The sequence below is a fragment of the Alligator sinensis genome, unplaced genomic scaffold (genome assembly GCF_000455745.1).
Source record: "Alligator sinensis unplaced genomic scaffold, ASM45574v1 scaffold991_1, whole genome shotgun sequence".
In the NCBI taxonomy this organism is placed as follows: domain Eukaryota; kingdom Metazoa; phylum Chordata; order Crocodylia; family Alligatoridae; genus Alligator; species Alligator sinensis.
The window spans coordinates 63,509-90,163 of record NW_005842335.1 but is presented as its reverse complement, the minus strand read 5'-3'; the positions used below and the strand labels follow the sequence as shown (position 1 = coordinate 90,163).

General features: G+C 53.2%; 1 protein-coding gene across 14 annotated transcripts in view; it reads left to right on the top strand.

Annotated features, from left to right (window-relative positions):
• BIN1 (bridging integrator 1) overlaps positions 1 to 26,067 on the top strand; it is a 117,008-nt gene extending 90,941 nt beyond the window's left edge. For 5 of the 14 annotated variants that reach the window (XM_025210108.1, XM_025210106.1, XM_025210103.1 and 2 more), the window contains 8 exons: positions 4,085 to 4,213; positions 7,778 to 7,885; positions 12,583 to 12,684; positions 14,227 to 14,328; positions 15,137 to 15,247; positions 18,269 to 18,370; positions 19,908 to 19,958; positions 21,868 to 26,067. In XM_025210108.1, the coding sequence (XP_025065893.1) occupies positions 4,085 to 4,213; positions 7,778 to 7,885; positions 12,583 to 12,684; positions 14,227 to 14,328; positions 15,137 to 15,247; positions 18,269 to 18,370; positions 19,908 to 19,958; positions 21,868 to 21,975 (813 nt within the window). In that variant the 3' untranslated portion in view covers positions 21,976 to 26,067. The remainder of the gene's footprint in view (positions 1 to 4,084; positions 4,214 to 7,777; positions 7,886 to 12,582; positions 12,685 to 14,226; positions 14,329 to 15,136; positions 15,248 to 18,268; positions 18,371 to 19,907; positions 19,959 to 21,867) is intronic. The other 9 variants (XM_025210114.1, XM_025210113.1, XM_025210104.1 and 6 more) reach the window with 7 other exon arrangements.
• The last annotated feature ends 588 nt before the right edge of the window (positions 26,068 to 26,655 follow it).

Below are 26,655 nucleotides of genomic sequence, written 5' to 3'. Positions count from 1 at the left end.
TTGAAGTCCCTGCACTTTAATGAACTGCAGCACAATGCTCACATACCGAGCTAATTTAAGCGGATGCTTTTTTATTCATCAGCCCTTTCTTCATGTGTGAATCGCCAAGTGGCAGTCCAGTACCCACGGCCGTACACAGCATCACTGATAGGAGACTTTTTGAGGCGGGGAGCACGCAGAGTACATTCATGTCTGGAGCAAGTCCTGGGATTTTGGTGGTGGTTGCACTGGGGATGAGCATGCCAAACAGAAGGAGAGGAAACATCCAGTCACGTCTAAGCCCAGGTGGATGCAGACTGGGCCTTTCCCAGCCTTTAAGTGAAGCAGCGTGCTCTGGCCACAGTTTGGCTCTGTACCTCAGTCTGCTTTGCACAAAATTTTTGTCCTTGGTAGGAAGTGTGGAGGGCAGGGACTTGTGAAAGGGTCTGTCTGAGAGATGAACGTGCCTGGCAGCACTCTTCATTGCTCATACTCTACTGTCGCTAGGGTTGGAGTTGGTTTCTTTTACTTGCAGTGACCTATTCCCTCTTGCCACCACGTCCATCCGTATGTATAACTGCTGGCCAGAGATTCAGCCACGGTCCCTGGACTGCGTGTGACCTCAGTGGCATCCACCTTGAAGGGGATGTGAAATCTGATGGCTCTGGGCTCGCACGCTTTGGGGAAAGCATAGCTGGAGATAGGGTAGGATGAGAGAGATTTTCAAGCAAAACCAATGCCTTTGGCTGTGGTGAATGCCTTGGCTGGGGGTAGCGAATGGTTGCAGCCCTGAATTATCAATATGATATGTATAAATGGGGAGAGTTGCATTGAGCATGTGCTTGCTGGATGCCAGCATCCAGAAAGTGCTCCTCCTGGGACAGGATGATGGTTGCTCCTCTACGGCCATTGCTGCGGAGCATCTACCCGTGGGGATCGCAGGACCCTGGGTGCACTAGTCGTCAGACGGACTTGGGACATGGTGGCAGAGGGGGGGCCTGTGCCAACCTCAGGAAGTGACTAGTTTCCAGGGCAGGTGGGTTCCCAGCCCTCCATCCTGGGATCGCCCTCCTGCCCAGCTGCTGCGGGTCACTCGGGCAGCATTGACTTCAGCTCGTGCCTGAACTTCAGCGTGGGGCCGGGGGGAGAGAGGGGCTGAGCACGGATGCAGGCTTTACAGCTCATGCTCATTGTGGAGTAACCGCCTCCATGCTCTCTGCTCGCCCCGCAAGCCCACGCTCTACCCGGCCTTCTCTGACTGGGGATCCTCATTCATAGAAAGTGAGGGCTGAAGGGAGCTCAGGAGCTCACATCGAGTCCAACCCCTGCTCCAAGCAGGACCAGCCCCAACTCCATCATCCCAGCCAAGGCTTCGTCTAGCTGGGTTCCCGCTGCCCTTCTTCCAGCTGTTCGCCTCGAAAGTGCGTTGTCTGCAATCTCGAGTCCTGCTGTTGCAAGGTTTGCTCAGCTGCTGTGCAGACCCATCTTGCTGAGGCAGACGTTTTCCACTCCTCCTTCCCTTTCCCTTGAATAGCACGTATTATCCTTCCTCTCGCCACGCTGTGGGCGTTTGCTCGCTCGCTCGCGGGCTGACGTGGGCGGATCAGACCCCGCTAAGCAAGCAGGCTATTGAGGCAGTCCTGGCCGTGACTTCTGCCAGCGGGAGCCAAGACCCAGCCCGAAGTGAAATGTGCAGCTAATGCTGCCACCTGCGGGCACTTATTTTCCATTGCATGCCTAGTCGGAGTCGGTTAACGTGACCTTCTCCGCTGGTGCATCAAGCCTGAGAAGTGGGGCTGGATCTGGGAAGATGGATGGTAATGAAAGGTTTTGCAAGCACCCGGCAGGTGGGAGGACACACAAGTGGGCTCGATCTTCTCCTGTCCCCAGATCTAACCGGGGGTCAAAACCTGGAGCATGTAACCACACAGCACAAAACTACTCGGTCACTTAATACTGAACTGCTTGTAACGCTGTATAAGGGGTGAACGTGGACAGTGTCAGCTTGTACCTGTAGGCAAGTGACTCAGTCTGGGGTGCTGAGTGCCAGGAAAGAAAGCATCAAACACTAGAAATGCTCTGCTTAGCTCCTCGCTCCATCCCAGCAGGCCGATACTAGCAGTAAGACTCCTATGGGAATACTTTGTGCAAAAGGTGTGGGGTAAAAATGGAGACTCATCCCACCCAGGTCTCAACTAGTTGCCGTTCCCATGCACCAGCTGTTTTGCTCCCGATTTTGTTCTTTCTTTTGAAAAGTTGCCTCCTCCCATTCTGGGACTGCAGTGTGCTTCCACCCTGGATAATTAGTCCATGGTGATGACCTGGTCTTCATAAACCGTGAGCCTTCAGGGGCCAGAATTGTGCTCTCGGTTACACCACGGTCTGCCGGGGCTGACGCCGCTGCAGTCAACGGAGCCACGGTGACCGTTTTGTTGCAATGACCGAGTCCGCTGCCGGATCTGCAGGAATGGGTCGGTGCAATTTTAGGCAGCTGAATCCCTTCTCCGGCCATGTGCATTTTGAGCAAGGCTTTATCCCTGTACCCCCAGAGTAGCAGAAACTGGTGATGCAGTTTTGGCTGGAACCAGAAGCCGGGCTGGGGTGGGGTATTTCATTTCCTTGCAGAGTCCTGAGCACTTTCTTTCCATTCATTGTTGGGACACAGCGGTAGGGTTACACGCAGGTAAAGTGCAGTGTGGATGAGCACAACTCACTGGGACAGCTGCTAACAATTTCCGCCAGCCACACAAGTGCCTAGGAGGACAAGAGGGGCAGCCTTCAAAAGGGTCTGCTTTGGTTTGGGATTCACAGCCCCCGGTGTCTGCACCGATTGCTTCACTCTTCCGAGATGACACTTTCCCAGGAGGCTTCTGCAATCGGCATCTGGTTGGGGATAATGCCAGAGAGGCTTTCTGGGCACTTCTGCTTCTAGAGCCACCTGAAAACTGGAAGTGAAAATGCCACTTCTGTTATTACGTACAGCCTCTGCAAGGGTCTCCAGCCAGCTGCGCCTCGGGAGACACGCGTCTGAAATCTGGCTGGCGTCTTGGCCATGGCTGGCAGGATTAGCAGTTTAGAAAGCCGGCGTTGCCAGTTGCTAGCTCAGCAGAGTGCATGCCTATGCAGCATGGGGAGGGGATGCAGCCTAGCGGAGTGAGCACAGGCCTGAGAGCCAGGAACAACCGTGTGCTGATGCTGATATGGCGTACGGCCTTTGTCAGTCTACCTCGGGACCCCCAGTCTGAGGGGAATAACGATGACCCATTTTCCTAGGCGAGAGGGATCCCTGCAACCCAGGGAAATGCCAAACTGGGTTGCATGTCCCTAGTGAGCGTTCCCACAGCGCCTAGCAATGAATCCAGGTCTCTCGCAGTGAAGAAGGTGTTAGCATATGGGATCCACGCAGCTGAAACCCTCAGCCTCGTTCCCTGGATGTATGCGAGGGGAACTCTGATTCCAGCGGTGTCCCTAGTCTTGCACGCTGCTGAAACGGAGAGCAGAATCAGGCCCGCAGTTATCGCTTCCCATGTGGTTTGATGGCTCTGGATGCCGGACCGAGCCCTGTCCATGTTCCTCGCCCAAGGGGCCCCCTCTGATCTCACTTGTGCTGGAGTAAATCCACTGACACCCATAGACTGGAGCAGTGTCCTCGAGATCAGAATCCGGCCTGCTGGCCATCCAGGATCGGCTCTGGGGTCTAGCCCTGCCCCCAGGGGCCTACATCATCCAGGTAGGTATTGGGCCAGGTGGCAAATGCACTGGATTTCTCTCCCAAACTGTGCCAGGTAACCGATCTGTGCCTCCCGGCGGTTTTTCTGGAAGGTTGCACATGTCCTAATTACGTATGCATGCCCAGTTGATGCATATTAATTGTGTTACGCTTCTCCTCTGCAGAGGGAGCCCGGCCCACGGCTGAAGTGTAACTAATGATGCCGAACCTTCTTGGAGGCGTGTGATTGTTTTCCCTCCCTCCCCTCCAGGTTTATTTATTCGACCCTTCCCCATGTCCCTCACCCCTTGGTTTTATTTTGCTAACCTGGTTCCTGTCTCTGGTTTTTCTGGGTGTCGCCATCTGTGCTGTCGCCGTGTGCTCGCTTGCATGCAGTTGAGGAAAGGTCCTCCCGTGCCGCCACCTCCAAAACTCACCCCGTCCAAGGAGATCAAGCAGGAGAACATCATCAGTCTGTTTGATGACAATTTTGTCCCTGAGATAAGTGTGACCACCCCCTCGCAGGTCAGCCGCTACGCCCTGCCTTATCTCCGTCTGTCCGCCTCTCACCCCCTCGCTGCCCCCTTCTCCGTTAGAGGTGTCACGCCAAGAAACCTGGTCAGGAGGGCAGGGCACGGGGGGATGCAGCCCTGAGATTGCAGCACTGGTCTTTTGGTCTTGGCTGGTCCCAGAGTCCTCCTAATTCATCCTCACCAGACGATGATAAAAAAAGCCATTGGATATCCATGAATTAGGGTTATTCCAAGCTAAGGCTTGCTGATCTCCAGAGGCTGAAAGGCTCTGCAGCGCCTTTGCAATCAGCAGGATTTGCATCAAGCAAACGGGCCAAAGAGTGGGTGGGCCAAGTTCCCCAGACACTCCTGGACAGGGTTGCCTCCAGTTTGGATGCCTTCAAGCCCTATTTCTCCTGTCATCCGGGAGCGCGTCACTGATGTTAGTTCAGTGGATTTGCTTCTCGGAGCGGCGAGGACTCGGTATTCTCCTCCGGCTGGCTGCTTTTGCTAGCAAGCAGCTCCATTTAAAAGGGTTAGTTCTCTTCCAGTGTCTCCGGAGCCCTGAAAGTCGGACACAGCCGCGAAGGGACGACGTCCCTCTTCCCTCCCATGTTAATAGTTTGCTGCTGGAGCTAGGAACGGGGTGCAGAGGGAATGATTTAATGTCCAGCCTGTCTGGGTAACCCCTAGGCAGGAAGGAGCCTGACCAGTTTTCTGGCTGCATCATAAGACTCATTTTTCTTTTGTTTAATTGTTTTGAATGATCCCTTTGAACAAGTGACACCTCTAACAAGGCTCGGTGCGACTCGCTTCCCCTTTCTTCCATCTGTAAGTCAGACCAGCGACCTGTGGCTTCCTACCTCCCGCCCGGCTGCGGAGAAAGAGTCCTTCCCATTTCATGCAGATGGCAAGGATTGGAGCAGGTTTATCAAAGGGAGAGCTGACTTAGACTGCAAAGATGCATGTGGCAAAGAAAAAAAGCCTGGATGGTCTTAGATTAGAAGTAGTCTGCAGAGGATAATTGCTTTTTATTTTTAGTTCTAGTAATTGGGTGTAGATATGAGCCTAACGATGGGTATTTATGCCCATAAGCTCATTTTTCCAACTATTTGAGTTGGTCTACTAAAAGAGATCAGTTGTCCCCAAAGGACCGTGTCTGCCAGCTCTGAAGCCACATTTCTAGGCTCATAGCTAACCCTAGAGCAGTACAAACCCAAAGGGATATGAGAAAGTTGTTCCTTTGGTGTCAGGGTTCAAGCTTCACCACCTGGGCTGAGCAGCAGCGGGGAGGGCTGGGTAGTTAGCAGAGACTTGGAAGTTCATGCAGCTCTCCACACAGGCAAGGTCCTTGCTACAAGGAGATTAAAGAAATGCAGTTGTGGCAGGTGTGTTCGTGGAGACAGTGCATGCAAGTGTGAGGACCTTGTTTTATCAGGAGATCCCCAAATTGCTGAGGCGCTTCCAGGAGAAAGGGGGGATTGCAGAACGGTAAGAAATGAGGGGCAGGAGGGAAGAGAAGAGAGCCCATGCAAGACAGAGCTTTGCAGAGCAGGGAAAAGGGAGCACTTAGCCAAGGACGTTGGAGGACACCGGCAGCATCTCGGAGCAGTCGATGGTACCGAACGGTCCTCCGGCTCCAGTTGGATTCACCTCTGGACAGCCAAACGCGTGCTCTGTGTGGGCGTATGCGACCAAGCAAGCCACAGGTCACTGGGCAATGTCTGTCCTCCCCGTGTAGGTTGTAGCATGTGTTTCTAAGCGACCGCCATGTCTGCTCCATCGTTGGTCTCATGTGTTTGTGTGAATGCTTACCTGTAACCAGAGACTCCAGTCCGCATCTGCTCAGTGCACGTGGCCCAGGACGGATCTGCTGCGCCATCCCCCTGGACGTGATCTCTGAGGGATAATCTGGCTTCTCCACTGGAGCACCTGGTGGCTGTTGCTGTTTGGTGCCTTCTCCAAGGCCATATTAGTTTGATACTGGAGTTTGAGTAAGCTAATGAACTGGGGGAGAGAGGCAAAGGGTGCAGATCTGATGCAGGTATACGTGCATATAACTCTTGAACAGCAGGTAAGATGCCGGTGGTATAGCTGGCGCTTTCTATCTTGGTGCACTAAGGGAAGGCGTAAAGTCTGGGATCTGGAAGCTTGTTAAAGACTTTACTGGAGAAACGTTACGGGAATACAGCGGGCTTTAGACGCTGAGGACTTGGGTTCATACTTGTCACTTGGGCTTCAAGGGCTAGAAGTCTGCAGCTCCTTTCCATTTCAGCTGACTAAACTCATTCCTGTGGGTGTTAAACAACACAAAAGAAGGTAAAAAATGGGCAGAAATTACACTGAGGTGGAACATGGTGGGAACATGGATCTTGTGTGCGGTCCTCTTTCCATAGGTCTGTGGATCGCTGTGTTGGTTTTGCCGCGCTGTTAAATGTCGTGGCCTTCTTCACCAGTGAATTCACATCCTAATGTGATGTGAAGCTTGTCTCTAGATAACCTGGTGTGTGTTAGGAAATCCCAGGAGTCGTTTCAGTATTGGACCTTGGTGGAATTGGGGAAGGAAAACGGAGCACAAACCGTGGGTATTCCTGAAAGGGGTTTGAAAAGAGCAGAGCTGAGGAAATCTGCTTGATAGCACGGGCCTTGGGGGACTCTGGGCAGGATTGTTCCTCTAAAGGAAGAGCTAGACAGAAAGGGCGAGGCGCATAATGGTCCTGCAGCACCGGAGAGTGAAATGTCACAGGTCAGTCTGGAAAGTTAATGATTAATTCCCTGGATGCGACTGTGCTGCATTCAAGGCTGTGGGTGAACGCGCTGATAATGCCTCTAGCTAGCGAGTTAATCAGAAATAAAGGGACTCACTTTGCTGGCTGAGAAGGTGGCAGTGACATCTCCTGCATCTGTGCATGTCCTGGAAAATGAGCTGTTGTGTTTCCGTCTGCCCACGCGGAGAGCACGGAAACCTGCGCTGGCCGGACTGGAAATCGGGTGCGTTGATTATCGCCGGTTACAGGCGAATGGTCACGGACGGCACATCCGACCATAGGTGGTATTTGGGATTCGGCAAAGAGGGAAGACAGGTTAGCTGCTGCGGGGATTAGTGCTGAGACCGCCGTCAAGCACGCATTCCCGTGCACGGCTCGAGGCCCTGAAGACGGCTGGTCTAGACTCTGGGAGCGAAGCGATTGCCGTTGCTCGGTCCTGAAGGTGATGGCTTCTGTCGAGGAGGCTGGGAAAGTTAGCCTTGAGTGCAGAGTAGCTGGTACTGATGCAGAGGAGACGCAAAGGATAGTTGGGAGGAGAAAAGGACCTCTTCCAAGCTGGCACTTTGGCCCTAATAGGCCCTGCTATCTTGAGTTGGCCATGCCAGCTGTTAGGACATGTAGGGTGTGTTAGGGTGGAGTTTTTTATGTAAAAGGGTCAGGTTTGTTTGCACGAGTGCCTTGCCCACGCTTGTTGGAGGGAGCAGGCAATACGCCATCTGCAACCCAAGTCTTGGTTATCAGCTGCCACACAGTCTGTCTCCAGCGCTTGTCTAATGCTCACACTGCTTTTCTTCCTTACCGCTGCCAAGTTTGATGCCCCTGGGCCCTTCCAGGAGGGAGCCAGCCTGTTGGATCTGGATTTTGATCCCATTAAACCAGATGCCGGTGTGGGGAAGGCACCCACACCCGTCTCCCAGGTTTGTTCACGTCACCATTCCCTCTTTCTTGCCTGAATGAACTGTTGACAACTGGGGGCAGCCTGTGCCCACCTTGTATAGTCTCACGTTGGCTGAGCTTTCAGAGGCACGCAGCAGGCACGAGTACTTGCCCGCCGGCACATTTGCGTGCTCCGCTGGGCACTCGTGCATCTGAGTCGGGTAATTGTGCCCCTGGCTTTGCACGTGCAGCAATCGGATCTGCACCCTCACGCACGGATGTTCGGGGGAGCACCCCGTGGACCCTCTTCTCGAGATCTGAAAGCTCAGCCAGCACGTGCATCCCTAGCATCTTCCACGTACCATGTGGAGATTGCCCCGGTTGTGTGGGTGGGAATTGCACCCTCGCTGTTACGGTCTGTCCGTAAGTGACCGTCAGTTTAGCGAGCAGCAGGGAGCTTTAGCAATCTGCCGTTGTCTTAGACAGGAAGGACTTTGGAAGGGAAATGGCATCCTTTGGTTCTGGATGCAACCTCCACCTGGGGCTAAGGAGCAACTTCCTTCAACAGCACGTTGTTGCACAAGTCGCTGTTCTGGAGGTGGTACGCTTTCCTGAGGATGGCTGGCCCTGGCCTCTCGTAGAAACAGGAGCCTGGCCTTGACGGACCGTCACGGGGGAGCGGCCTGCAGCTTCCTACCTTCACGAGCATTTGACTCCCAGTTAAGAAATGGGGTCAAGGCTTATTGTGCGGAGAGGGAGGATTGGCAAATATGGGCTGTTCCTAAAGACACAAAATTCACATTCATCCTGCCCTCGGTGTAATGCAAATTTGGCATCAGCCCTGGTTTATACTCTTGCTAAATTGAGTGTTTGAAGCCCTTCTTGGGTTCAGACAGTGCCCTCTGCCTCGGCCTTTTGCTTCCAGTATGAAGGAAAGGGACGTTTTCCCTAATCTCGGCCTGCTCTCTTGGACAGCAGCTGCCAGTATAATCCACAACTGGGATATTTCCAATATTTTGGTGATGCCATCATGTTAATTAGGCCGGTCGTCCGCACAGCTTGTGGGTTGGCAGAGCTCCTTGGCATAAAGGTCACGGTGCAGCTAACCACTCTTCTATAAGAGACTGAGTTTCACGTCTCAAACCATTAAGGAAAATAGAAAGATGCTGAGGTAAGTGCCGTTGAATGCGTATGTCTGCCTCGCGCTGAACGACATTTGTACTGCTGCAATAATTGAGTCTCAACCTGTTTTTTGTTCTTGTTGCCCTTTGACATGCTTAGTCTATCCCCTGGGATTTATGGGAGGTAAGAATCGCCCCCCGTTCTCCACTCGGTGAACTCCTGCCATCTCCCCTGGCATGTGCAGGCGCTGTCCCCCCCGCCCCATCGCTCCCATCACGCCGCGTCTCGAACCCGCTTCCGCCTTCTGCGGTGTGGACCGGCCTCGACGGCAGCCATGCGTTCAGGCCTCGCGCCTGGCGTTCCCAGAAGAGCGCCCCGTCGCCCGTGCCGCGAGCTTTCCCATCATGTCCATGGTGTTTGGCATTGCTGTCCGTGTCCCTAATCCTGCCATTGCTGTATAGCCGCGTCTGCGCCTCTCCATACCCCCACTGGCCTCTTATTCCCTTCCTGCCCTCTCTTGCCTAACGCGATGTACCTGCCTCTCAACTGCCCCTCAGTTTACCCCTGTCTCTGTGTAAATTGGAGGTCATTTGCCAAGCTTGCTTGTAGCAGCAAATCTGCATTTGGAGAGATGGGTGGTAAATTCACCCTCCCTGGGGGCAGCCCGCTCGCACAAGCTGCTGCGCTCCAGGCGGGCAGTGCAAATGCCCCTGCTCACCGTCCCAGAGGGTAGTGCAGGCTAATTAGAGTGACTGCTAATTAGCTAGCCCCCAGGTGAAGGAGCCTGTGCACACCCAGGGCATGTTGAGAAGGCGGCTCCCCCCGCTGATCGCGTTCATCCATGTCATTCCCCATGTTGTGCTCTATCTGTTTTTTCCCTTCTTTTAAACAAAAAAAAAAAATGAAAAAAAGTCATGTCTTTACAGGGCCTTAAAAGCAGAGCCCCTTTGGGTTACTTCGGTCCGTCTCCATGATTGCCCCTTTGAGAGGCATTTGGTCACGTGGCCCAACCTCGGTCTTCGTGAATCAGCCGAATTGTTCCTTCCCCAAAACAGTGCAGGGCTGGTTTGTTAAGTTGTGGTTTCTTTGCTGTTTTGGGGTATTGCTCTTGCATCGTGGGAAGGACTGACGCACGTTCTTCCTCTTTCATGTCCTTGCAGCCGGTGCAACAACAGCGGGGCTTCAGAAGGTGGAAACCCCTCTCCCCCATTTATGTGTAGAGGAGGCTGCTGCAGAAGGAAATGTGTATTCTTGCTACACACTTGAAAATCCACCTAACAATACCTTTGCTTACTTATTAGATGTCTGTGTTGCCCTCCCCCAAAGGGCCCAGGGCTAAGCTGACGGTAGCCACCCCTAAAGACAGTTTTGTCAACCCATCCCTTGATCCTGACCCACCCTGATGCGGGAGGGTCCCAGAGAAAGGGCAGTTTGGAGCCAGCTGTAGTGTTTGGCATCACACAGGAATCGCCAGGGGAAGCATCTCTCTGTCATTTTTGGTTTGCTCATAACTTGGAAAACGGTGGTAGTCAGACATCTCCCCAGAACCTGTGATTCCCACCTGCGTGGGACTTCATCCTACACATCCAAGGTGCAATCTGGTACACTTGCACCTGGGATATGTAAAGCTGCTGACTTAATAAAACAAGGCAGAAAAGCAAGGCTTTCTGATCCAGGAAAAACAAGTGTTTTTCCCCAGCTCCCTACGGATGTGGAGTGGTGTCCAGACACCGGGATGCGCATGTAGCGTGGTGTCCAGACACCGGGATGCTATGCAGTAGGTAAAACAGAGTAAGTGGATGACACCAACATGCTTTTTGCTGAAATCCAGGAGATTCATTGCATTCCACCCCTCACTTATTAAAATGCAGTTTCTGTAAACGAGCTGCCTTGCTCAACGTGGCTTCTTTCCACTTACCCAAATACAAGCACACGTGGCCAAACGCATGTTGGCTGGCATTGAGCCCAGTTCCAAGCTCATTCAATGCAAATAATAAGCAACCTGGGAGTGCATCTAATTAAACAGGAGAGACCTGTGTAGCATTTCATGGGTTTGTGTTGAACGTGGCACTCCCCAGGGCTGCTGTGGGAATCGGCAGCGGGATGGTGGTAGTGTGAGATATTCAGAATATCCGTGGGCCTCGTAAGCCCATGGATATGGTGAGTCTGAGAGATGAGGAGGGAAGTGAAAGGGTACAAAGTGCATGTTAAAGGGCATCAGTGGGGGTAAGCAATGATTGTCGACCTGGGGTATTCATCTCCATGTTACTGCTACTGTTGTTAGCAGACTTCTTGCAGGATCATGTTAGTTTAAGGCTGGCAGCCAGCTGGGCTTGCAGGTGCATTGCTGTTTCGTTGTGGAAAGCCATCTACATTGCAGCTTGGCTTATAAATGAATTCGGAGTGCATCAGGAGAGGGACAGGGCCAGCTTAGTGTCTTGGGTCTGCTTCAGTATGGAGACCGTCTGTGACCTGAGGGGGGGACTTTGCCCTTCCAGACCTGGATGAGGGAGTCTGTGGATGCATCTCAACCCTGGTCCAGCTCTGTCCCCTTCCCTTGTTGGTGGAGACTTCTGCCACGTGCTTTACTCGGTGTATACTTTGAATTCATTACCCATCTAGGTAGGACTGAGGATGGGCTTAGGGCTGGTAACAATATAGGAGGTCTTGCAAGGAAGCAAAACGCAACCATGCCTTGCTTCCACCTAGAAGAGTAGTGAATGAAGTGGGATGCTGTGGGAGAAGCTAGCTGGCTTGGCCATAAGTTCATTAGCCCTCTTTTCGTTTATGGTGGACTCGCGTTGGAAGTGGTGTAGGCTTGCCCTCAGTGTGCAGCGCTGGTAGTTTCTGCTGAAGAAAGGTGCGTGGCTGTGACGATGGACAGCGCTTGCATTTGCTGAGCTGTGACGTCCCGGGACTGGAACAGGGGAGCGTGGTGCGGCAGGAGGGTGCTGCGGCCTAGGTGGAACAGGGGAGCGTGGTGCGGCAGGAGGGGGCTGCGGCCTCTGAGCAAGGTGCATTGATGAGGATAAGGAAAGGGACCATCTTGAAGTTAGTGCCTGCTGGAAGTCGCTGGTTTTCATGAGGACCGACCGGATGTAGTCCCTGCAGACTAAATCCATTTGTTTCAAAGCCATGAGGAGGTTCCTTGTAACAGATGCATCCTGGCTATTTGCGGACCCCAAGGAGACAGCCCGTGTGTTCCTCACATCTGCTTTTGAATGCAGCTGCTTCTCATGTTCACCACCACATGAACATAAAAATACCCCAAACTGCTCTCCTGCGCAGTCAGATGTCCTCTCTCCCCGCCCCAGGCTCACCATCGTTGCCCTAAACTGCCTGAAAGTAATGTCTCTAAACCAACCCAACACTTGGTGTGCTTGATTTTATTTTATTTTTTTTTCCAAGTAATGGCACTGATTACCATGACATGCTCACGCATTTGCAGATGAATTGCAGATGTCCTCCTAGAATATCTGTACCTCTGTGTGTGTCTTATTTTTCTACTCTTTTTCCCTCCCCATTTACCCCACACCTCTCATTTTTATCTTCTCACGTTCCCATCCGCTGCCATCTTCCTCCTTCCCCTTCCCTCTTTCCCAATTCCACCCGCCAGCCTGAAAAGACTTCCTCTAGCAGCATGCAGTCTGTGGATCAGTGCGATAGCGCCTTTGCTGTGGACTGGCCCAGCCAGCCCACGGAGACCGAGCCTGCCCAAGTAAGTGCAATTCGAGTCCCAGTCTATCCCGAATGCAATGTTCACCAGAGTCGAGGGCACTGGAAGCCCGACGGGTCTTGAACCGCCTGCCTTCCTTTAAATGCTAAATGGCATTTAGGGAGAGCCTGGTGGCTGCAAAACCAGCCCCTGCCAGGGCCCTGATCCCGTGGTGGCCCTTCAGGACCTCACCCTGTTTCCTGAAGCCCCTGCAAGGGTCTGTCTACACGGAGCACAGGCAGGATCGGGGCCTGAGAGACTCGACACCGCTCGGCCTTCTGGACAGCGATGCGTGTTTCTCCGCCGTGTTATGAAAATGCCTGTGTTGTTTAGTAGGGGTTATATACACTCGTCTGTATAGAGACTATACAGATGCAGCGTGCCAGTCAATAAACCTAGGAAACGCGTGTGAATATTCATAGACACGTACTCTGTTCATATGGCTATGTGAGATGTTGTGTACAGGTGGTGCAGACGTATGTACACACATCCTGCCTTGCCTGCTGTGTGCTGTCCGTAGTGACCGTCTGCTGAAGGTGTTTTCCCGGTGACTGTCCTGTTCGCATGCTCCTGGGTCGTGGCACTCGAGATCCTTCTTCATCCGCGGCGGTTTCTTGTATTAAGAGGCCTCGCCTTGACGTAGACCCGAGCTGCACGCCGTGAAGCACGGCTGAGCGGGTCTCTGCTCTCACGATGTCTCTCTTTCTCTCTCTCCCTAGCAGCACGGCGGGCCAGACAGTGGCCTGATGGTTGTGGTTTTTAAGGGGCGAGGGGTGTGGAGGTGGAGAGTCGAGAAACGCTGTCTGGGAGGTTTCTAGTTCCGCAGGACCTGGTGTGGTTTTGGTGGGTTGCAATGAGCGCTTGTCAGGTTTCAAAGTGGCATTTTTTTTAGTGCACGAACCAGTCGTAGCAATCCTTGGGAACTGCTGTTAGTAGATGATGCCCTTTGGAAAAAAACTCCTTTCAGAAATTACAACCCAAGCAAACCTCCTTCCTTGGCCCAGCTGCAAACCAAATAGGCTCTTGTTTAATCAGAGGCTTCCCTGGTAGTTTTTCTCTATCTGGAAGATTAAACAGGAGTCTCATTCCTCCTGGGCCAGCCAGGAGCTGGTGTAAATCAACCGCAGTCTGAGGAAGGCATGGTAGCTGTGTCAGTCTAGCTGAGCCCCTGGCCCAGTGCTCCCTTGGGCCCTGAGCTTTTATAATGTCTTAGCAATCTGTGGCTCTCGTACAATCAACCAAATTTTGCCAAAGGCTTCAGTTTGCTCCCATGGACTTCCCCAGGGTGTCTGCCTGGGAGCAGAGGGAAGGTGAGCGGGGATTTATCTCGGCGCGACCTGGAACAGGGAGATCCAGGAAAAGGAGGAGCAGGAGTCGAGGTGCCTGACTGTGATTTCTGTCTGAGAGGGTAGTTGGTGTCACCGGGGCAGCTTTTCTTGCAGCTCCTGACATGCCCATGCACATGCACATGCAAAGGTGTGTGCACGCACTCCTGCTCCCTCTGCTCGCTAACTCTCTGCCCCGGGGGCGGCTCTTGTGTTGCAGCCTGCAGACGCCGCTTCCGGCGGATCCGAAGCAGCTGGGACAGCAGCAGCGGCAGCTGGAGCCGAAGCACCTAAAACCGAAGCTGACTCAGGATCTGGCTCTGTAAGAACCCGGGTGGGGGCAGGTCCCCTCCCCCAGGCCCCCTTTCCTGGGCAAAGTGATCAGGTCTGGACCTGCTGCATGCCAACGGTGTCCGTGGTGGTCCCCGTCCCCGAAGGCGTTACGCAGGTTTGCCCTGTGCTTGCTTTGCACGCTCAAGCCAAGACTTTGATGATCCCCAGGGAGTCCTAGAGAAGCAGGGCTGGAAGGGTCCTCCGGACGTCTTCTTGTCCTACCCCCATCTTGGTGAGAAGATCCAGACCAGGAAACATCCTGCTCCTTTGACCCTCTCCCTGTGGAAGTCATATTCAGCTTAATTTAGGGTTGAATGCTGCCCCTCCACCAGACTCCTGCTCTGACACTGATTTCCTTTATGGCCTTGAGAAAGCCTCTTAACTTCTGCCTCAACTTGGGCACCGTGCGACTTGCCCAGGGCTGCTGCAGTGATTGCCGGGCAGGTGGGGAGTATTGCTCCCCCCAGAAAATACATCACCTGGCTGAATGCATCAGCCGTGTCGCCCGGAAGAAGTCAGGACCTTCTCCCTTCCTCAGACTAGAGACAGTCGCTGCCCCCAGAATAACCGCTCATTGCAAACCCTTGGTTTCTGCCCGTTTCTCTGCTTTTCCCTTTTATTCCAGTGCGGTGAGTTATGGCTATCAGCTGCCTTTGACTCGCAGCCTGGGCAACCCCGCTGCCAATCTGTAGCACGCTGCCAGGGGCTGGTTGAACCTACAGTGGGTGCCCAGGGCAGGGATAAATGCTTGTAAACATGTGTTTGTTCCTTTCTCAATGTGGCTTTGCTCCCTGCAGGGCTCTCTGCCTGCTGTAGTTGTGGAAACTTTCCCAGCCACTGTCAACGGGACCGTGGAAAGCAGCGGTGCCTCCGAAAGGGCCGACATGCCACCGGGCTTCCTTTTCAAGGTGAGCACTTGTCTGTGGAGGTAGCGGGGTGGCCAGGAGGGCGAAGCAGAGGCTGCTCTTGGCGAGGCCACGACGCTGAGCACGTGCCCCAGGGCGCATCGCAGGAGGCGTTCGTGCTGCGGTATTCACGGCCATGCAGCAGCCGTGTTGCAGCTTGCAGGCGGAGGCTGAGGGGAAGGAGAAACCACCAATATTGTAGGCAGCCCTAGGAACTGGATTGCAGCTAGTCCAGGAACGGTCCATGTCTAGGGCTTCAGCAGGAAGGGCCCCACTTACATACGGCCCTGGAGGGATAAAAAGAGAATACAGTGAAGTACAGCACCTGCTCTCTGCTGTCGCTGCTCCAATATCTCCTGTACTTTCTGTAGTAGCTCCTGTCAGCCTGACGGGGCCCGTACTGCCATAGGAGAATGAGCTTAATGGCATCCAGGGCTGCATCGGTAGGAGCGCTGACAGCAGATGGAGGGCAGTGAGTCTTCCCCTCTATTCGGCACGGGGGAGGCCACATCTGGAGTGCTGTGTCCAGCTGTGGGCCCCCCCACTGCAGAAAGGATGTGGGCACATTGGAGAAAGTCCAGTGGAGGGCAGTGAAAATGGTTGTGGGGCTGGGGGACAGGACTGGTGAGGAGAGGCTGCAGAAACTGGGCTGATTTAGTCTGGAGAAGGGAAGACTGAGGGGGATTTGATAGCAGCCTTCACCTCCCTGCAGGGGGGCTGCAAAGAGGATGGAGCTGGGCTGGTCTCAGTGGGGGCAGGTGACAGGACAAGGAGCAATGGGCTCCAGCTGCAGCAAGGAAAGTTGAGGTTTGATTTAAGGAAGAATTTTCTCACCAGGAGGGTGGTGAAGCACTGGGACAGGTTATCCAGAGCAGTGGTGCAGTCTCCATCCTTGGAGGTGTTTAAGACCCGGGTAGACAAAGCTTTGGCTGGGATGATGGAGTTGGGGCTGGTCCTGCTTGGAGCAGGGGGTTGGACTAGACGTGACCTCCTGAGGTCCCTTCCACCTGAATTTTCTGCGAGTCTGAGCTGGATTCTCTTCTTCCTCCTGCATTAGCAATGGTCATGGTTGGCTACGGTTTCTGCCAGCTTCACACGCTGGATAGGACACACGACCCAGAACCTGTCTTTGCTCTTAGCAAAGCTAAACTCTTCAAGGCAACATGCGGATGATTTTGGCAAGTGACGGTGAACGAGGAAGCAGTGGGGACACTAAGAAGGTTGGGAAGCCATGGGACCTAGAGAGATTAGAAACCAGGGCAGCAAAAAGCAAAAGCCCTCTGGGGAGAAATAATGCAAACTGTGGAGAACAGCAGTGGCGTTCTCTACCCAGCTAGGAAGAGGGAGGAAGGAAGTGGGTGCTGTGGGAGAGACTGTGGTTGGGAGAGGACCGTAGATCTGATGTGTGGAAACCAGCAGCCAGACCGTGAAGATCTTTCTGCACAGATGTAGCATGTTGAAGATCAAGGCTGCCTTTGAAGCTGAGCATTGGCCCTTGCATTTCCTGTTCGTTAGATCAAATGGGTGGAGAGCAGTGCCAGGGGGAAGTTTGAGAGCAAGGAGTGTGGTGGGACCCCGGGCTTGTTCCCGTCACACAGGTGCACACCCTCCAGCTTGTTTGTGGTCTTCCTCCTGGCCTTAGATATCTCCTCTTCTTGGCTGCACGGGAGGCCAGCTTCAAAAGGAGGGCAGGTGCATGGGTACAGAGCCATGTACCTGTCTGGTGAATATGCAGCCTCTTGCACGTGCTCCATGCCTGCGTGGACACTTGGATAGCCACACTACATGTGAAGCAGGATCACAAGCTGCGTGCAAGTGTCGCGGCCAGCTGTTAGGGTTTGCAGAGTGAAGTGGGATTGCGCCCTAACTCCTGAAAACCGAGCCTCGTGTTCAGGCTCGCTCTCTTGGGTGTGCTGATTGGTGTGTGCTCAGCACCGCTCTGCAGGGTCTGCTTTGCCTTATCTCCAGGAACTTCTTGGTGATGGGCCTATGCATGGCTTGGAGACCATAGAGGAAGGGACCTCAGGAGGCTGTCTAGTCCAACCCCCAGCTCAGAGTGGGGTCACCCCTACATAAGCCATGCCAGAGTGCAGCCGCCTCGCTGTCTGATTCAGATGGCACCTATTGCTCTTGGTCACTGAGCAGAAGAGTACGCAGGTGTATGCAAAAGAGAAAGTTTTGCCTTGCAGCGAGCCCGCTGATTCAGCAGGTGCCCACCGGACAGGGCTGCCGGCTTGGTGCACCCCGCTTGGTGAAGCACAGCACCCCTGTGCTCAGCGGGGTGCTCCACCTGACACCTGGCCGTGTTTCCTGGAATGGGTGAATCTCATTTCCCCCTGATTTAGTGAATGTCTTGAGAAACACAGTGTAGCCCATTGGAAAGCCAGGACTTGGGAGAATAAGGCAGTCTCTGGCTTGCAAAAAGCAGAGCTGGATTTTGCACTCCTCAGAGGGCAGATCGGGGGGCTGGAGACGGTGCCATAACAGGACCCTGCTGGGAGGAGAGGAGCATGGTGCAGATGGCACGTGCCTCCGAGTTGGAAGGTCTTTGGTACGTGGGTTTGGTTCAGACACAGCTTGGGGTAAAGTGCCAGTGCCCTGAGCTAGCATGGGAACTGCAGGGCAGTGTGTGCGCCCTAGACGGGCGCCGGCAAGCTCCACAAACCCTCAGCCTCTGTGTGATTTGGGAGCAAGAACAGCTGCTCAGAGGCTTGGATGCGTGTGGCCCAGTTCACACTCATGCCTCACCTGGAGAGCTCAGCTGGACACCCGAGTCCAGAGACCAAAGCCTGCTTGCTGCTGAGCTGCTGAGTTGAGGCACCTCCTTCCAGGGGAAGCAGAACAGCTTGCAGGTGAAGATCTCCAAGAGGGATAGACAGGAGAGGGGGCCAGCCCTTTGGATGCAGCCAGCCAGAACGAACTGGAACCGTAGGGGTTTAGGGGTTCAATGGGATTTCGTCAGGTCTCGGAGACCCAGGCAGATGCTGGCACCTCCTGCTCACCAGAACCGCCGTCTCTCCGCAGGTCCAGGCCATGCACGACTACACGGCCACGGACAGCGACGAGCTGCAGTTGAAGGCAGGCGACGTCGTGCTAGTGATTCCCTTTGAGAACCCCGAGGAGCAGGTGAGGGGCGAGCGGGCCAGGGCGGGCACCCGCTGCTTCTGCTTCCCCCTCTGCAGCCCCGCGGGCTGGGGAGCCGTGCTGTCTCGAGCTGTTTCGTGACGGTGGGAGGGGGCCCGGCATGCATGCAGAAGGCGGAGGGGTGAGCCTAGCTAATGACGTGGAAAGTGGGGTGCAGGGTGGGGACCTCAACAAGAAGATCCCTTTCTTCCTCCCTCCAACGGCCTTTGCGCATCCAGGGTTTCCTCCCCCTGGCAGAGCCGCAGGAACCGATTGGTACAGGTCCTTGCACAGCCAGCAAGGAGGCACAACTGATTGCAAGATCGACCCTCCTCTCCCCTTAATTTTGAATCCCATCCACTGTCCCCAGCTTTTGATGTAGCAGGGCACAGGCTGCAGTTTTGGATCCACTGGCAAATCCTCCTGTATGTGGACGTGACGCTGTCAGTCGCGCTGTGCCCTGGCTACATCCTGTCCCGCCGGACGGCAGCCTTATGCGGGGACGCTCTAATGCAGCTGGCCAGCAGGCGGCAATGTCCTCCCAGGCTACACCGAGATGCTCCGTGTCACGCACAGCCTCAGATGAGAGGTTTCTGACTCTCCGCTGCAACCCCCAGCTGCGCCGGCTGTTTATTATGAACCGTCCGTAAAAGCTTCGGCTGAAACTTCCTCAGCTTGCCGAGGCTTGGGGCTCGCTGCTAATGCAACCAGCCAGCTTGCATTTTCTAGGCGAGTCCCTGAATTGCAAGGTTTTGTCCCAGATTTAGAGAATTGCTGCCAAGTGGATGAAACCTTCCCTCCCCCTCCCCCCTGCGTGCTCCCGCCAGATTGCGTGGTGCGGCGTCTGCTTGCGAGACAGCACAGATGTGCCCTGGCGACGCAGTGTGAGCACAGGCTTGCAGACTCCCCGGCTACGCCGATCTGCCTGCTTCTTGCCCCACTGCACGCAGCTGGCTGCACTGCGCTACTTGTGGTTCCCGGGGTCTGTGGGGGGTCTCGGCATGTGGAGTGTCTGGAGAGGTTGGTGGCTTCGGACAGTGCAGAAGGGAAGCAGTTTCGTCGAGACTCCTCCTTCCTGGCCTGCATGATGCTCTAAAGGCCCTTAGGTTTGAGTCACCTCCGGGGAGGACTGATAAACCTGGTCCCTCGGATACTGTTTCCTGGGAGGCCGCGTAGCTCAGTAGTCAGGACCCATCAGCTCCGCTACTGACTTCTCGGGTCTCGTTAAGCAAGTCACTTCTCCATCCGTAAAAGGGAGAGCTAGTGCTGATGCATCTCTGTGTAAAGCGCTCAGACCTACTGCTAGTTGCTCGCTGCAATTCGAGATGGTCTTGGGAGGGACTGGGTGAGTTGTGGGTGGAACAGGCCACATTGCCCTCTGGATGGGACCGACCTGGTTGAGCATGTGTGATCGTTTAGTAGCTTCCCAAGTATAAGCCCTGGCTCTGTGGAAAGCCACGGGAGAGCTTTGCCTAGCATAAGCGGTAGGAGGTGGTGTGTGCAGAGCAGAGGTTCTCAATGATCTATGTGTGCACTTTAGCTGGATGCAGCTGTCAGAGCTAAGAAGTCACGACTGGTCCGGCTGCACAAGGTGATGCTCTGAGTGTTTCTAACCTGGCAGTGCAGCAGCATCGAGCCCTCTAACTCTAACTCTGCCGTCCACGTGGAATGTGCCCCCTGCTCCAGCTCCCCCCTTGTCCCTGCCTGGCAGCCCCCCAGGCGAGCAGCCGTGGCCTTTCAACCGTGCATCTCTGACGTGGGCCATGCATGCGAGAAAGGAAGCTTGGACTAACAGGCAGCCTGTCTAACTTGGTACAAACGCCTGCAGTCTCGGGGTCCTGACCAGTTGCAGGGGCTTGACCAGCAGCTCAGATGTCAGAGCAGGAGTGCGACAGACTTTCCTGTCCCTTGGACTTGGCGGTGCGTAGGACTAGGGTCATCCCACATCATCAGCTGCTTGGGGTGGATGGGAGACCTGCATGTCGCGCTTCTTCGTAACACGTGCAGGCTGCAGAAGGCTGATCCCTAGCATTTGGCTCCCTGCAAGCCGGACGCTGCGGTAAAGACCCCTGGGCTTCTTGCCTTTCACCCAGCCCTTCGTCTTGCTGTGCTGTGGCATACTGATGGCCATGGATTTTATGGCACCCCCCTTGCCTTTGCTTGGCTGCTCCGTTTGAGTTGCGTACACGTGTGAGTATTGTGTGCTGTCTCCTGCGATGGCTTCAAAATGCACAAGTCCGAGGCGTCTTTGGAGCAGGGACCCCAAGCCATAGGAGGCCCCCAAGGCTGCCCGGGGCCCTTGCATGTCGGTAGCTGAAGGGAAGCCTAACGGCAGCATCAGACTAGGCAGAAAGCAGCACAGTCCACGCAGCTGCCTGCCCAAGATGACTCCCGTTGCCACGAGATGTTGTGGAGGCTGATCATTTAACCAAAGAGGGTTGGACAGATGCACCGAGGATGGGTCCCTCCGTCGGTATTAAACACGGTAGCGAGAGCTGCAACTTCTCCGTTAGGCCTGTGAATACTGGAAGCTGCAGAGGGCGAGAGAAGTCTGGATAAGCCTTGTATAAACCCCCCTCCCTTAGCATCCTCCCCCTGCCAGACGCAGAGAGAGGATCTGTGAGGTGCAGGTCTCCGGGCTGGACAGACCTGTGGCTTGACCCAGTCTGGCATCTCCTCTGCGTGCTTATGAGCAGCAGTGCAGGCTCCTCACCTCTCCTCCTCCCTGTTCCTCGTGCACGCCCAAAGCCTCCTCTGGCATTTCTGCAGTGGGAAAAACACAGGAGAGGATGTTTGTGAGGGCCCCGAGTCTTCTCCACTGGTGATGCGTGAGCACGGCTCCATAGGGTCCAGCCTGAGCTCCTAATCTGTCCCCGTGCATAGTGCAAGCCTAACACGTCACCCCACATCTCTCACGCCAAGCCCAGCCACTCGTGGTTGACTTGGAGCAGGGGTTGGCAATGTGTTTGGGCAGATGCCAAAAACACCCCCAACCTTGACTTGGAAGATGTTGGCGTGCCGGGGGCGGACGGTGGTGGGGCTGCAAGGGGCCTGATCCTTGTGGCAGCACAGCCCCGGCCCCTTCCCCATCATCTGCCCCAAGGTGCATGTGACAAGCAAAATGCCCTCGTGTGCCACGCTTCGGCACCTGTGCCGCGGGCTGCCTGCCCCTGACCTAGAGGCTCCTGAGGAGCGCATCAGCTGTGGTTGTGATCTCGGACTTCCAGGGTTTCTTGTGTTTGACACGGAGCAGACGTGGGAGCGGGCTCCGGGCCTGTGAAAGGCATCATCACTGTTGCCTCGAGCATTGTCCCTGTTACGTGCCCCCTCCAGGCTTGGTGGGAGGTTTCCCGTGGACTCTGGAGGGCACCGGCTGGGGAAGAAGGACCGGGAGCTCCTTTTGCTTCCCTGGCTGGAGTCCGATGAGGCTCCGTCCGTGCGTCGAGCTGGACGTCTCCCGACCTGGCCCCGTACCTGATGCCTTTTTCTTTCCCTGCCAGGATGAAGGATGGCTGATGGGGGTGAAAGAAGCTGATTGGCTCCAGCATAAGGAACTTGACCAATGCCGGGGGGTTTTCCCGGAGAACTTCACGGAGCGCGTGCAGTGAGAGCCCGGGTACCAGCTGGTTCTTCTGCAGGAAGAAAGCAAGTTTTCTGGGACATGGTTTAGGAGGAAAAAAAAAAAAAAAAAAGAGAGAATTTTTAAAGGAACATAAACCTAAGAAGTGTCAACTTAATGGGTGGGTTCTTCTCAAAGGGCAAGGTTTTAGAAGTAAAATTGAATTCAAAGTGTTATTCAAATATATACATATTAATAATAATAATAATAATAATAAGGCAAGACAAATACCCCTTCCCCCCTTTGATTTAACAGCATTTGAATTCAGAGGGCTGATTCAGAAGTGACGCAGTGTGGTTCCAGTATGTACTGTGTTGGCTGGATTTGGGGGATGTCGGTTGGGTACCTGGGAAAGGCGACTGTCCCGGAGACGGGAAGCGCCGATGACTCCCGGGTGGGTGGGTTCAGCTGGCTTGTGCTTGTGGCTGCTGGCATGGCATCCGCATCCCTGACGATTCAGACTCCCCATATGTTAGGACCTTTGGTAGGCCAAACATCCCGTTATGCTGTTGAAAAGACATATTTAGTGTACAGTGTTCACCAATATGATGTGTGTGCGTGTGTGCGTGTGTGTGTTTTATTTGCTTCCTTTGAAAACGTAACACGAACTGTGATTTTATACATTTAAAGAACAAACCACCAATGTTACCTGGGAGAGCGACACTCGGGAGGCAGTGCTCGATCCCAAACTCCCCAAGACGCGGGAGGTGGAGCATCGCAGCGATCGTTGCCTTCCTGTGAAATGTTACTTCAGGCAGATCCTGGAAATTAAGACATTAAAAAAAGCTGAAACTCTGGATTGGTTGGCACAAGTTGTGAAATGGAAAAGAAAAAGAAACCCGAAGTAGATTCGTATCTATACGGAGAGAGAGAGTGGTGGTCCCTGAGGCTTGCGGTTTAGCAAGTGCACTTTTAAGGGCAGGGGTGGGAACAGGAAAGTTTACAAAAGTGTAGCTGAGAAAACCAATCTGCTCTCTGTGTTTCTGATTGTGGGATGCTTATTTTTGGCTTTGAAGAAGCCTGTTAGACCTGCCTCCTCCACTGCTGTGCTGGGGAATAAGTCAAAGACAGAGAAAAGCAAGCTATTTTAATCTTTATGTAAGAGCTGCATGACTTTATCCTATCCCCGTGAGTTAGAAAAGGAGGGGATAACAACACGCCATGTTCTAGTACTGACAGTAATCTTCCCCACCATTTTTAGCTCCCGGTTAGTTTTCTGGACTTGGTTTTCTTTTAAGCAACCAGGCTGCACGGCGTTTACAAGGGGCGCATCGTGCTTGGCAAAATCAACAGGTTCGATCCTCCGAGACCCGCACATCCCACAACGGTACTTTAAATTTATACTTGAACACGGATGCCGCTGGGCAAGCAGATCAGATCTTTTGTTAGGTCGTTCCCTTCTGCCCCGACTCCTTTTTTTTTTTCCTTTAAAGGGACCCTTAGGGGTGAGGCTACCTCTTGCTCTCCTGGGACAAGATCACTGTATGAAATGACCCTTCTATTTAATACCTGCTGGCATTACCTGAGCACGCCCAGGATGCTGGCCCAGTGACACTACTGACCCCCCCCCTTCTCCGACGCGCTCGGATTTGCTTGTAGGATAACAGGAAAACCATCTTTCTATTATAGGTCAAAAGTGGACTTTTCTTCTCTTCAAGGGTCAGATTTTGATCTCGGTTACACTCCTGTGCGTTAAGGAGTGCTGGCGTCGTATCTCTTTTAAGTATTATAGCTAAGTCCAGTGGGCCGATTTCTGAATCCTGCATCGGCGTAAGCGAGATCAGACTTGGACCCTTGGCCCCGGCTCCTTTCCAGATTCTCTTTGTTTGCTTGTTTGTGTTTTGGGGGGGAAAAACACTTGCTGCAATGGATAGTCCTTTCTTCTTTCCCCTCTGCCGCACGCCCATATAAAAACTACAGCGTTTTAGAGCACACGCTCACAACACCGCAGCCCTGGACGCAGCGGGTGATGGTGCTGTGAGCCGCTGCTATAGCATATTCTCCTATTTTTTTAAATCAAGGTCGTCTTGATCATCCCACCGTCCTTTCAAAGCTCTATTTTTATGCATTTATATGAACCCAGTTACTCCTTCAAAGAATAATGTTAGAAAAAAGTTATAAATTTATATAGAAATATATATAGATAGATATATAAAAATATAACATAGTGGGTTTATCCAGTTTACCATCAAACTCTTGGCTTAAATATGTTTATTTTTATGCAAAACCAGTGAATTATTCTATCTTCTTTTTTTTTTTTTAAATATGACAAGATTATAAGACCCAGATCTCCAGTTTGTTTCTCAAGTATTCGTTTTCGTGGTGAGGAGCACCATAAGAAGCTGTGCCGACTTCTAATTTATTGTGGATTTCTTTTTTGTCTTCTGTTTTAAAAACCAGCATGTCACAAGAAAAACCCTTTCTTAGGACTTTTCATTGTATGGAGCTTGCAAAGCATCTATCCAGTACTGTATTGTCCCTCGCAGAAGTGGCACTGAGCATCTGCATGGTGGGGATGTAGCTTTCAGGTGTATTTAAACGCGCCCAGGCACTGCTAGAGGGTAAAGGGGAAGTATTGCTCCAGAATAAAATGGCTCGGAGTAGAACGCACGTTCCAGCCGCACAACGTGCATCCCGTAAGTCCAGGTCCTGCATTACTCAGTGGGACCGTAGGGTAGCTGAGGAGTGCAGGATTGGACCCAGGTTTTTCATAGGAGCTGCAGCTTAGTAAGAGGCCGCTGGATATTGCATGTAGTGTAGTGTAGCAAACTGGCCTGGCTTCCACGAGCCCGGTTGAAGCCCTGGTGTAGCTCACCAGAGAGCTCCATTGATTTCACCGCTGTTACACCTGCTTTGCCCCATGGCTGTATTTGATCCTCCCCAGTGTGATGAGCCCCCAGTCTGTGCTGTGCTGGTTTAGTACGACCTGAGACAGCAAACTCCCAAGCAGAGCTGGCCGCGTCGATGCTTGCTCAGTTCGCTGGCTGAACTGAAAGGTAAGGAACAGTCGGCTTACCCAGCAGCGTAGCTCGGAGTCGAGCCGTTCAGCCCCAAACAAAACACCGCGGCGTGTTCTTGGGGGGAGCGTTTTCACTTTTGGGAGTCGTTTTCCGCACGTTTGGTTTTGAAGCTTGTTTTGAAAAAGCTAAAACGTTGCTTTAAAAAAAAAAAAAAAAAAAAAAGGAACATTTTGCAAAAAGTCACAATGCTTCAGTGTTATTCAGCATGGCCAGTAGTCTTGATCCTCCCCCAAACTGCGTTCTGTGAATGACCGATTCATCTGAAAAAGGTCACCCAGTTAGTCCCCGCCCTGCTAGCTGCCACAGCAGGCGCATTTCTGGTCTGAGGGCTCCAGGTAATCTACATTTTCGCTGGCTGAGAAGTTGCTGTTGGAGAGTTTCACTGGGTGAATATAAGAGTGTTTCTCATCCCTCATCCCCAAATGGTGTGGTAGGCAGTATAAGGAAGGACCTCTTGCTCTTCTACTTTTATCCTAGCTCTGTGCTCCCCTGGAATTGCCTCGCAGTGTCCCAGAGGGCAAAGATCACACGTTTCTATGATAATGAAGGAGGCAAACATTGTTCGCCTTCCTTCTGCTTCCAGCTTCCTTGATAATACCAGCAGTATGAGTTTATTATGTGGAGGTCGAGGTTACAGGCCAGGATGTCACTTGGAGGATGTGTGGCTCCCACCTTGTCAGGTTCACCCTGGGGTGGCTTCTCTCACCTGCCTGCTAACGATGGCGGGTGCATTTCTTGGCTAGGAGGACCATTGAGCTATTCCAAGCACTCCATGCTAGTCATCCCTTGTATCCAAAGGCCGTTTGTACACGCCATTTTTTTGCCCTTTCTTGTGCTGCAGCAGCATGACTGTTTGCATGACCGGGTTTTCCGGACGCTTTTGAAGTCTTTCTAGTGCATTAAAGTAAAACTTCTTGGGCACAGTTTAGTTTGGCTCGCTGCAACTTAAAATGTTGCATCCATGGATTCATTGCGTGCAAACAGAGGCATTCAGAGACATGTAATGAGCCTTTTTTTCTACCAGATGGCACTGCAACTTTTTTGTAGTTCACCCCTTAGAATTGCTTCCGTTTCTTTCTTTCTTTTTTTCTTGTGCCATTTGCCGGCTCCCTGCCCCCAGCTGTGTGTGGCAGGACACGGAGTGGGGGGCCCTGGACTAGAGGGGGCGGAGGGGCAGAGCTGGACCATCTCACGCTCCTGTGGTTCCGGCCAGGGACCGGACTTAAATCATTTGAAAACCTAGTACATGCAAACACTGATGCGATGCTCCAAAATAAACAAGTTTTAAATGTTATAAACCTATTTAATTTAATGAGGATTAAACCCTGTGGTGTGTACAGGCGCCCAAAGGCAGTAACTCAAACCAAATGCCTGAAAATCACTCAGCCTGCCTTTTCACTTGAGAGCAGGACTTTCATCTGGCTCCTAGGCAGTGATCGTCTTTGCTGCCTCGCTTCTCTCAGAGCTGGATGTGCTGCCCTTTGAAGTCGGGGGTTTTCAGTGGGCTTTGAATCAAGTCCTGAGGGCTATGGCTCGAGGTGGATTCTGTCTATCACGCTCGTTTAGTTTCACGGCTTCCGCTTAAAATTGGAAGTTTTGAGGAGAAAGCGAGGGACTGAGAGAGAGGCCTTGGGTGCACAGGGAAAGAG